Source organism: Lampetra fluviatilis, chromosome 58 (assembly GCF_964198595.1).
Source record: "Lampetra fluviatilis chromosome 58, kcLamFluv1.1, whole genome shotgun sequence".
Classification (NCBI taxonomy): domain Eukaryota; kingdom Metazoa; phylum Chordata; class Hyperoartia; order Petromyzontiformes; family Petromyzontidae; genus Lampetra; species Lampetra fluviatilis.
Genome location: NC_136332.1, coordinates 7840580 through 7852951, shown reverse-complemented (window position 1 = coordinate 7852951; position 12372 = coordinate 7840580). Strand labels below are relative to the sequence as shown.

The following is a 12372-nucleotide window of genomic DNA, read 5'->3' as shown; positions in this document are numbered from 1 at the left end:
GTCTATGGGCAGTGTTGAGTCTATGGGTAGCAGTGTTGAGTCTATGGGGAGCAGTGTTGAGTCTATGGGCAGTGTTGAGTCTATGGGTAGTGTTGAGTCTATGGGTAGCAGTGTTGAGTCTATGGGTAGCAGTGTTGAGTCTATGGGTAGCAGTGTTGAGTCTATGGGCAGTGTTGAGTCTATGGGCAGTGTTGAGTCTATGGGCAGTGTTGAGTCTATGGGCAGTGTTGAGTCTATGGGCAGTGTTGAGTCTATGGGTAGTGTTGAGTCTATGGGTAGTGTTGAGTCTATGGGCAGTGTTGAGTCTATGGGCAGTGTTGAGTCTATGGGTAGTGTTGAGTCTATGGGCAGTGTTGAGTCTATGGGCAGTGTTGAGTCTATGGGCAGTGTTGAGTCTATGGGCAGTGTTGAGTCTATGGGCAGTGTTGAGTCTATGGGCAGTGTTGAGTCTATGGGCAGTGTTGAGTCTATGGGTAGTGTTGAGTCTATGGGCAGTGTTGAGTCTATGGGCAGTGTTGAGTCTATGGGTAGCAGTATTAATAAACATGTCGGTATTCTAAACGGACTAGAGGCGAGTTAGTTTAGTAATTTTGTAATATAATAATGAATCGGCAAGTATTGACTACTTTTGACAATTTGTACTGCTTGTTTACTTTATTTATATTGAGTGACTCGCTCACCGTTCCCATGCCTTGCCCTCCAACCGTGTGTTTGCATTGTGTTTGCCGTCCTAACTCTGACCCCGTGCCCCCTACTGGACATCTGTGCAAAAGAGCTTCATGGCTCATCGGATTCCTCCCGCAGCCTAAATAAAGATTCTGAATATTTCAGCGGCTCTTGGTGGTCGCGGTGGGGGGGTCGCGGTGGGGGTCGCGGTGGGGGTCGTGGTGGGCCGCCCTCACCTTTGGGTTGGGGGTTCACGCTGCCCTGCCCCGACTTGCGGCCGAACGTCGGTGACACCTGGGGCAGCTTGAGGGCGCTGGGCACGGGGAGACAGGGGACACGCGGGGGGGACACGCGGGGGGGACACAGAGACACACAGGGAGAGGCACGGGTTAAACCACGTGGGGGGGGTTGGCGTGCGGTCCCAACGGCGCGATGCGGCAGCGACATCGCCGATACTCGAGTCGTGCTCACCGGAGCATCGACACTGCCACACGGCTACACGCGCACAAAGACACGCGCACGTACACACACACACATGGGTACACGCGCACAAAGACACGTACACACACACACGCATGGGTACACGCGCACACACATTCATTCACACAAGACAAAGATCCACCGTGTAGCCTTCACGAACTCTCGGGGCAAGTGCTGTTAGCGAGCAGCACCTATGAAGGCCGGCACGGCACACGAGGGGGTGGGTGGCCAGCACCACGTCCCGACTGCCTTTGTCTCCCCAGTGACGATGTTTACACCCCGCACCAGGTACTCATTTGAGGTTTAGTCGACCTAGGCGAGGCCCAGGACCGGTTCAGATAATCGTCACTGGCGGTGTTGGCCGTGAATGGGAATCGAACCCGGATCGCCGGGTTTGTAGCGCAGCGCACTAACCTGCTACACCACCGCTCCTCACACGCACGTGCACACACACGTACACACACACACGTACATACACGTACACACACGTACACACACGTACACACACGTACACATGCACACACGTACACACGTACACACACGTACACAACAACAACAACCGCCATTCGCCACTAAGTGGCGGTGACGTCACCACGACGCTTGTGCCAGGCCATGTGCACCCTGAGGCCACGTGAAGTGTCGAACGCCCGCTGGCAGGAGGTCACGGGGCAGACCCAGCAGGTGCCACGGGTCGACTGACCGAGATGACCGAGATGACTGGCTGATGCACCACCTGTGCCCCCTACTGTGCCAACTTGCTGTGCTTTAACCACCCGGCGCTCCGCTCGTTGTTGTGAGCGTCGCTCCTCCGCCCTCCGTTGTTGTTGGAGGGCGACTGCCTCCAACTGCCCAGTAGCGTCCTTCACGAGCCTCCTCCACTGAGGCCGATCTTGACACCGCTGGTACCAGTCATCGGCAAGTCCACTCAGCTCCACGTCCTCCTGTACCACATCACTCCATCTCTTCTCTAGCCCGTGCCGCGCCCGTTTAGCCCCCTCGATCCGGCCGAACAAAAGCTGTTTAGGCATGCGGTGGCTGGGCATGCGGGCTACATGACCCAGCCAACGCAGCCTTGCCTGCCGGAGGAGCTCACTGATGGGACTTTGCCCAGATCTTTCAAGGACTTGTGAGCTCCTCACACAATCCAGCCTGCAGGTTAAACCCAGCATGGATCGTAGGCAGGCCAGCCTAAATGTTTCCAACCGGCGAAGATGCTCCACTAGGGGGTACGTGTGTGTGTACACACACACACGTACACACACGCACGTACACACACGCACGTACACACACGCGTACACACGCACACGTACACACACGCGTACACACACACACGTACACACGCACGTACACACACACGTACACACGCACACACGTACACACACATGTACACACGTACACACACACATGTACACACGTACACACACACACGTACACACGCACGTACACACGCACACACACGTACACACACACACGTACACACACACGTACACACACACGTACACACACACGTACAGACACACGCACGTACACACGCACGTACACACGCACACACGTACACACACACGTACACACGCACGTACACACGCACACACGTACACACACACACGTAAACACACACGTACACACACACGTACACACGCACGTACACACACACGTACACACACACGTACACACACACGTACACACACACACGTACACACACACGTACACACACACGTACAGACACACACGTACACACGCACGTACACACGCACGTACACACACGCACGTACACACGCACACATGCACGTACACACACACACGTACACACACACACGTACACACACACACGTACACACACACACGTACACACACGTACACACACACACGTACACACGCACACACACGCACACACACACACGTGCCCACGCTCACCTCTTGTCCACCACCACCACCGGCGGTGGCGGCGAGCCGGGGGCCGTGTACAGGGAGGGGGTGTTGGGGCAGGAGAGGGCGGTCCCCCCCTCGCCCCCCCCACCCCCCGCACCCCCCACGACCCCCACCACGTGGTTCTGCATCCTAATGGTGGTGGCCGCGCGGTAGAAGCTGCCGCGCTCCTTGTGGCGCGTCGCCCTGCAGCAGCAGCGCCCAACGGGGGGCGGGCGGCCGGCCAGCCGGGGGGGTCAATCGGGGGTCAATCGGGGGTCAATCGGGGGTCGCCCGCGTTACGATTGGCCGGGGACCGTGGGACGAGGTTCATTGGTTTGATTGATCCGTCGGTTGATTGGAAGCGGTGGTGTTGGTGGTGGACGTCGTGTTGGAGGTGTAAGTTGTGTTGGAGGTGTAGGTGGTGTTGGTGGTGGTGGTGGTGGCAATGGCGAGGAGAGTTGTGGTGGTGGTGGCGACAATGGTAGAGGTGGTGTACGTGGTGGTGATGGTCGTGGTGGTGATGGTGTTGATGATAATGGTGGTGGCCGTGGTGATGATAGCGATGTTAGTGTTGGTGGTGGAAGCGGTAATGCGGTGGTGGTGGTGTTGGAGGTTGTGATGGAGGTGTTGGCAGTGGTGATGATAGCGATGTTAGTGTGGTGTCGGTAACAGGTCATGGTGGGAATCGCGAGTGAGTACAACGTTGCGTGCGATCATCGCAAGAGGAACGGCGCAGATTCCCAGCAACAATTCCCCAATTCCGTCGAGATCATTCGCAGAGAAATCAGCGGCAGGAGATTCGGCCGCGCACCATCGATTGGCGACAGCCAATCCCAGCGGTGACGCCAGGAGTGGTGGTGTGAGTGTGCGCGATTAATCGAGAATCAATCGCAAGCGGCAGGGGGCAGGCGGTTAATCAAAGGGGCATGCAGGGAGACAGGAGGGGAGACAGGCGGGGAGACAGGCGGGGAGACAGGCGGGGAGACAGGCGGACACACGACAACAACAACAACGTCACCGTTAGGAACAACAACAACGACGACAACAACAGCGCAACGTCGACCATGCACGTTCAAAATAACTTGCAGGGGAAGAGGTAACTCTGACTGGCAACATGTTGGATGTCCACGCTTGGTCTCCGTGTCTCCCTGGCCTCCCCCTGGGTCTTCCCGCATCTCGTGAGCTCCCCACGTGCCTCGCTGCGTCTCCTTACGTGTCCTTGCCTCCCCGGTTCTCCCTGCTGCCTCTCCCTGCTGCCTCTCCCTGCTGCCTCTCCCTGCTGCCTCTCCCTGCTGCTTCTCCCTGCTGCCTCTCCCTGCTGCTTCTCCCTAGATGTCCCTGTGTCTCTTTGGCGTCTCCCAGTATCTCCCTGCGTCTCACCACACCTCCCTCCGCCTCGACGACGACGATGATGACGATGATGATGATGTTCGGTTTACTCCCCCGACCCCCCCCCCCCTCCTCTGTCTCCCGGTCACCCCCTGCAGCCTCACCGACTCGACCCCCCCCCCCCCCCCGGGTCTCGCCGTGCGTCTCTACCTCCGTCTCCTAACGTAGGACCCCCCCCACCCCTCCCCTCTGGTTAATGATGAGTGGGATGAGTGGTTAAGTGGGGGGAGGAGGAGGCGGGGGGGGGGTGGCGGCCAGGCAGGACGTGAGACGGGGAGGGGGAGGGTTGTTACCTTTGTATTTTCCGAAAGCTGAGCGTGGGGGTTGCACAGGGGAAGACAGACAGGAGGAGTGGGTTAACCCGCCCTGGTCGCCCCCCCCCCCCCCGCTAGCTGCGCGCGTGGGGGGTGTGCGGTTAGTGCGCTGAGCCCGGCAGCGGCAGCAGCAGCAGCAGGCGGTAGCGGGACACAGCACACACAGCGTCACCCGGGCAGCTCAAGAGGGCAGCTGTCTGCATGTGTGTGCGAATACGTGCGTTGTGCGTGCGTTGTGTGTGTGGTGTGTGTGTTGTGTGTGGTGTGTGTGTTGTGTGTGCGTGTTGTGCGTGTGGTGTGTGTGTTGTGTGTGTGCGGTGTTGTGTGTGTGTTGTGTGTGTGTTGTGTGTGTGTTGTGTGTGTGTTGTGCGTGCGTTGTGCGTGTGTTGTGCATGCATTGTGTGTGTGTGTTGTGTGTGTGTTGCGTGTGCGTTGTGTGTGCGTGCGTTGTGTGTGCGTGTGTGTGTGCGTTGTGTGTGCGTGCGTTGTGTGTGCGTGCGTTGTGTGTGTGCGTGCGTTGTGTGTTGTGCGTGTGTGTGTGCGTGTCCGCGTGTCCGCGTGTGTGCTCACCCGTCCTTCTTGTGCAGCTCGCGCGCCAGGTCGTTGTCGGTGGCCACGCTGAGCGGCCGGGCGCGGCTCCCCTCGGCGCCGCCGCCCCCCTCCTCCTCCTCCTCGCCTCTCCCCGTTGACGCCGGGCGCCAGCAGCTGCCCCCCCCCCGGCCCCCCCGCCGGCGCTCCCCCCGGCCCCTCCGCCGGCAGCTGCGATGCCGCCGCAAAAATTCCCGTCTGGTCGAACTCCACCTCTAGCGACGCACGAGCAGGAGGGGGACAGGGGGCGGGAGTCCAACTCAATCACTCACGCACACAGAGAGGGTGGATTGGCCAAGACCACAGCCATCCGACACTCAAAAGATCCCCCGTGTAGCCTGTAACAGACTGTCGGGGCAAGTGCCGTTAGCGAGTAGCACCGATGGAAGCCGGCACGGCACACGAGGGGGTGGGTGGCCAGCACCACGCCCGGCCGCCTTTGTCTCCCCAGTGGCGATGTTTACACACCGTACCAGGTACTCATTTGAGGCCGAGTCGGCCTGGAAGAGGCCCAGGACCGGTTCAGATAATCGTCACTGGTGGTGGCTGCGCACACAAAGACAAAGATTCCCCTGTACAGCCTTAACAGACTAGGAGCCAGTGCTGTTCGCGAGCACCTGCGGAGGCCAGCACGACAGACGCACGCACACGCACACAGGCAGACGTACACACGCACGCACACGCACACACACGCACACGCACACACACGCACGCACACGCACACGCAGGCACACGCAGTCACACGCACGCAGGCAGACACACGCACGCACACACACACACGCACGCACGCAGGCCCATGCACGCAGGCACACGCACGCACGCAGGCACGCAGGCCCATGCGAGTGCACGCACACGGAGTGGGGTACCGACCGTCAGGGAAGAACCATTCTGAGTACTGTAGCATCATCTCCACGATGCCGACCACCTGGATAGAGACGCTGGACATCGCGTCCACGGAGCTGCCGCACGCGGTGGAACGGGGGGGGGGAGACACGGGGGGGGGGGGGACACGGGGAGACATGATTGTGAGCTGTGTGCATACAAGTGTAGTGTATTTGGTGGTTGTTGTTTAGTTTTTGCTACAACGCGGTTATTCCATTCGGGAACACTTTTTCGCACAATGCCGGGCGCCCCCCCCCCCGCCCCCCACCCCCCCCCCCGCCCCCCACCCCCCCCCCGCCCCCCACCCCCCCCCGCCCCCCCACCCCCCCCCGCCCACCACTCCCCCCCCGCCCCCCACCCCCCCCGCCCCGTTGTAACGCTGTGAGACGGAGGAGCGAGCGGTGGAGCAGCGAGTCGCCCACCTGGAGGTGGGGGCCCACAGCAGGTTGGGCCCCAGCACGATGGCGATGTTGCTGGGAGTCATCTTGTTAAACTCCTGCTGCTCCGCGAGCCGCGCCAGGAACTTCATCAGGTACCTGCGGCGGCGGGGCAACGGCAACAACGTGCTAGCGCCGGCGGAGAGCCGGAGGCAAAGCTCCCCCCGCCGCGTGGCCCACCGCCCGCGCAAGGCCGTCGGGGCGAGCGCTGTTGGCGAGCGCCGAGTGGGTAGCGCCTAGGAAGGCCGGAGCGGCGCATTGATGGAGGGGGGTGAAGCACCGGGGGGAGGCCTTCCCCTCCCCGGTGCCGATGTGTGCACGCCGCACTGGGTACTCGCTCAGAGCCGAGGTGGCAGCGGCGCGCTAACCGCGGCGCCACCGCTCCCCACACGGACACGCAGACATAGACGAAGCAACGCATATCAAAGCCTGCACGCAGACACCACCACCCGCAGGCTGGTGGGTCAAGTCAAGGCTACAGCAGTGTGGTCTGCTGGGCGAGGTGAAGGCCGCAACGTGGCCTGCTGGGCGAGGTCAAGGCTAGAGCGTGGTCTGCTGGGCGAGGTCAAGGCCGCAGCGTGGTCTGCTGGGCGAGGTCAAGGCTGCAGCGTGGCCTGCTGGGCGAGGTCAGGGATAGAGCGTGGCCTGCTGGGCGAGGTCAAGGCTAGAGCGTGGTCTGCTGGGCGAGGTCAAGGCCGTAGCGTGGTCTGCTGGGCGAGGTCAAGGCTGCAGCGTGGCCTGCTGGGCGAGGTCAGGGCTAGAGCGTGGCCTGCTGGGCGAGGTCAAGGCTAGAGCGTGGCCTGCTGGGCGAGGTCGAGATGGGGTCGTAGTTTGCCGAGCGAGGTCACTGCGAGGTCACTGCGAGGTCACTGCGAGGTCACTGCGAGGTCGTCCCCTCACCGGAAGTTGGCCTTGTTCTCCTTGGGCAGCAGGTCGCACACCGACCACAGCGCCTGCAGCCGCTCCTGCTGATCGGGCATGCTGGAGAGGGGTCACGCGGGGGTCACGCGGGGGTCACGCGGGGGTCACGCGGGGGTCACGCGGGGGTCACGCGGGGGGTGTTGATGAGAACACAACAAGTGAGTGTGCGACAGAGGCGAGTGTGCGTGAGGTGAGTGTGTGTGAGGTGAGTGTGCGTGAGGTGAGTGTGTGTGAGGTGAGTGTGCGTGAGGCGAGTGTGCGTGAGGCGAGTGTGTGTGAGGTGAGTGTGCGTGAGGTGAGTGTGTGACAGAGGTGAGTGTGTGTGAGGTGAGTGTGCGTGAGGTGAGTGTGTGACAGAGGTGAGTGTGTGTGAGGCGAGTGTGCGTGAGGTGAGTGTGCGTGAGGTGAGTGTGTGACAGAGGCGAGTGTGCGTGAGGTGAGTGTGCGTGAGGTGAGTGTGCGTGAGGTGAGTGCGCCCCCCCCCGACCCCCCCACCTGAACGCCTTGCTCCAGTCTGTGAAGAGGTGGAACGTCATGAGGGGCTCGGGCAGCTCACGGATATAGGACTTGAGAGCCCCTGCAGCCGCGGGGGGAGGGGGGGGGCAACGGGGGGGGGGGGGGGGGGAGAGTGACGTTGTAAAGGGGGGAGGGGGGAAGAGGGAGAGAGTCCGTCAAGGGAGGGCAGCGGTGGCGGTAGTCCTCGTGACTCTTCCTGCCTGTGTGTCCGTGTGTGTCCGTGTGTGTCTGTGTGTGTGTCTGTGTGTCCGTGTGTGTCTGTGTGTGTGTCCGTGTGTCTGTGTGTGTGTCTCTCTGTGTATCCGTGTGAGTGTCTGTGTGTCCGTGTGTGTCTGTGTGTCCGTGTGTGTCTCTCTGTATCTCCATGTGTGTGTGTCTGTGTCTCCGTGTGTGTGTGTCTGTGTGTCCGTGTGTCTGTGTCTCGGTGTGTGTGTCTGTGTCTCGGTGTGTGTGTCTGTGTGTGTGTCTGTGTGTGTCTGTGTGTGTGTCTGTGTGTCCGTGTGTGTCTGTGTGCGTAGTGACCAGCGATGGCGTGCGGGTCAGGGGAGAAGTCCGACTCCACGATGCAACAGTCGAGCGACGCTTTCAGCTTCTTCAGCTTCGAGTTGGCAGCCGCAATCCGGAACAGACCCTGCACACACACACACACCGTGCACACACACACACACGTGTCAACACACACACACACGTGTCAACACACACACCGTGCACACACACACACACGTGTCAACACACACACACACACGTGTCAACACACACCGTGCACACACACACACACACCGTGCACACACACACACGTGTCAACACACACACCGTGCACACACACACACGTGTCAACACACACACGTGCACACACATACGCACATGCATACACACACGCACACACACGTGCACACACACATGTGCATACACACACACACACACATATACACACACACGTGCATACACACACGTTCATACATACACACACACCTGCATACACACATACACACGTGCACACACACACACACCGTGTCAACACACACACACGTGCATACACACACCCGTGAACACACACATGTGCACACACACACACACACGTGCACACATACACACACACGTGCATACACACACGTGAATACACACACACACACCTGCATACACACATACACACGTGCACACACACACACCGTGTCAACACACACACACGTGAATACACACACACACACCTGCATACACACTTACACACGTGCATACACACACACGTGAATACACACACACACACCTGCATACACACTTACACACGTGCATACACACACACGTGCATACACACACACGCACAGTGTCAACACACGCGGTCTACCCCGTATTCTTGTACAGGGAAATTGAGTATTCAGGTCCATACGACGTGACAGCCGTTTCAATAAGGGCGAATTTTTTTTTAATGTCTATTTGTTTGTGTTTCTCCCTCGTGATGGGACTTTGTCGGATGAACGTTGAGATTTGTAAGGGGACACGGGGTGAACAATGAGGTCTGAGTTGGTCTGTAACGAGGTAGGGCGCTGATTAGGGGTTGACAGCTATGGATACATAGTCAAACACACACACACGCTCACCATCGCACACACACACACACCTCACCCATCGCTCACACATCCCTCACCATCCCTCACCATCGCTCACCATCGCTCACCATCGCTCACATACACACACACCTCACCATCGCTCACCATCCCTCACCATCGCTCACCATCCCTCACCATCGCTCACCATCACACACACACCTCACCCATCGCTCACCCATCCCTCACCATCGCTCACCCATCCCTCACCATCGCTCACCCATCCCTCACCATCGCTCACCCATCCCTCACCATCGCTCACCCATCCCTCCCCATCGCTCACCATCCCTCACCATCGCTCACCCATCCCTCACCATCGCTCACCCATCCCTCACCATCGCTCACCCATCCCTCACCATCGCTCACCATCGCTCACCATCGCTCACCCATCCCTCACCATCGCTCACCCATCCCTCACCATCGCTCACCATCGCTCACCATCGCTCACCCATCCCTCACCATCGCTCACCCATCCCTCACCATCGCTCACCCATCCCTCACCATCCCTCACCATCGCTCACCATCGCTCACCCATCCCTCACCATCGCTCACCCATCCCTCACCATCGCTCACCATCGCTCACCATCGCTCACCCATCCCTCACCATCGCTCACCCATCCCTCACCATCGCTCACCCATCCCTCACCATCGCTCACCCATCCCTCACCATCGCTCACCCATCCCTCACCATCGCTCACCCATCCCTCACCATCGCCCACTTCCCGCCCTGGGCGCTCACCTCCTCCTGCAGGCCGCTGTCCATGAGTGCCACGACGCAGGCCTCGATGGGGAAGGCGATGTCCCGTCGGTTCAGGTGCAGGTGCTCCTCCAGCGGCTGCCCGTAGCAGGGACGCACGCAGTGCTCTGAGACACGCACACGCGCGAAGGCAAAGATCCCCCGTGTAGCCTTAACAGACTGTAGGGGCAAGTGCTGTTAGCGAGCAGCAGCACCTGTGAAGGCCGGCACGGCACACGAGGGGGTGGGTGGCCAGCACCACGCCCGGCCGCCTTTGTCTCCCCAGTGGCGATGTTTACTGCGCACCGCACCAGGTACTCATTTGAGGCTGAGTCGACCTAGGAGAGGCCCAGGACCGGTTCTGATGATCTTCACTGGTGTTGGCTGTGAATGGGGATCGAACCCGGCACGCCGGGTTCGTAGCGCAGCGATGCGCTAACTGCGACACCACCGCTCCCCACGTCAAAAGACCATCACAACCACACACGGTCACACACACGGTCACACACACGGTCACACACACGGTCACACACACACACAATCCAAGGGCTGGAAGAGGGGGGAGGGAGGTAGGGAGGGAGGGAGCTTCACCTCTCTCGGCCGTGATCTTGGGCAGGAGAGTCTCGATGACCGCCAGGGACCTCTTGTGGAAGTCGGCCTGCGTCTCTAGGAGCTACACGGAGACACGGGGACACGCACACACGTCAACATGTCACACACCGCCACCATTGTGCGTGTCTTTGTTGTGCGTGTGTGCGTGTGTGCGTGTGTGTGCGTGTGTGTTCGTGTATGTGCGTGCGTGTGCATGGTTCAGAGAGCCGTAAGGCGCTGCAAGGATGGGTGGTGGTCGCGGGTTGCTGAGGAGATGGAGTCTGCCTCAGTGGCCCGCGATCACAAATCACTATTTAACTCCATCAAAAAAGTAACCTGCAGCGCCACACCTATTACCATCATTAGGGGAAAAAACGGTGATCCAATCTCCGACCCCCGGGAACAGGTTTGCAGATTTGCTGAGATCTGTGAGGTCCTGGGGGAGGGGAAATCCCTCAGCCAGGAAAACGTGTGACAAAGTGGGGATGACCTTGCTGAGGCTGTGGTGCCTCAAATATTGGAGGAGGAAGTCACCCCCTGTGAGTGGCTGGCTGAGGTGCCATCTGTTGAGGAAGTACTGAAGGCCAGGAAAGGCACCGGGCAGAGATGATCTCCCAAGCGAAATGCTGAGGGAGGGTGGCGTTTGTGCACAGACTGCCCTACATGACATCATAACAACAGTCCGGACCACTGGAGGGGTTCCGCAGGATTGGAAGGATGCCCTGTGGTGCTGGCCACCCGCCCCCTCGTGTGCCGTGCCGGTCTTCATAGGTGCTACTCGCTAACAGCACTTGCCCCTATAGTCTGTTCAGGCTAAACTGGGGGATCTTTGTCTTTATCTCTGTGTGCACACACGTGTGTACGTGCGTGTGTGTACGTGCGTGTGTGCGTGCGTGTGTGTGTACGTGCGTGTGTACGTGTGCGTGTGTGTGCGTGCGTGTGTACGTGCGTGTGTACGTGCGTGTGTGTGTACGTGCGTGTGTGTACGTGCGTGTGCGTGTGTACATGCGTGCGTGCGTGTGCGTGTGTGCGTGCGTGTGTACGTGCGTGTGTGTGCGTGCGTGTGTACGTGCGTGTGTGTGCGTGTGTGTGCGTGTGTGTGTGCGTGTGTACGTGCGTGTGTGTGTACGTGCGTGTGTACGTGCGTGTGCGTGTGTACATGCGTGCGTGCGTGTGCGTGTGTACGTGCGTGTGTACGTGCGTACGTGTGTGTGTACGTGCGTGTGCGTGCGTACGTGTATGTGTACGTGCGTGTGTGTGCGTGCGTGTGTGTGTACGTGCGTGCGTGTACGTGCGTGCGTACGTGTGTGTGTGCGTGCGTGTGCGTGTGTACGTGTGTGTGT

At 59.8% G+C, this 12372-nt stretch overlaps 1 protein-coding gene across 1 annotated transcript in view; it reads right to left on the bottom strand.

Moving 5' to 3' along the window:
* The window catches only part of LOC144950483 (rho GTPase-activating protein 44-like), a 63154-nt gene that overhangs the window by 12198 nt on the left and 38584 nt on the right, over positions 1–12372 (bottom strand). Inside the window, 11 exon segments of the mRNA XM_078880614.1 lie at positions 903–979; positions 3061–3258; positions 5328–5428; positions 5430–5560; positions 6216–6304; positions 6650–6763; positions 7565–7645; positions 8081–8162; positions 8624–8732; positions 10442–10566; positions 11030–11111. Coding sequence (XP_078736740.1) covers positions 903–979; positions 3061–3258; positions 5328–5428; positions 5430–5560; positions 6216–6304; positions 6650–6763; positions 7565–7645; positions 8081–8162; positions 8624–8732; positions 10442–10566; positions 11030–11111 — 1189 coding nt within the window.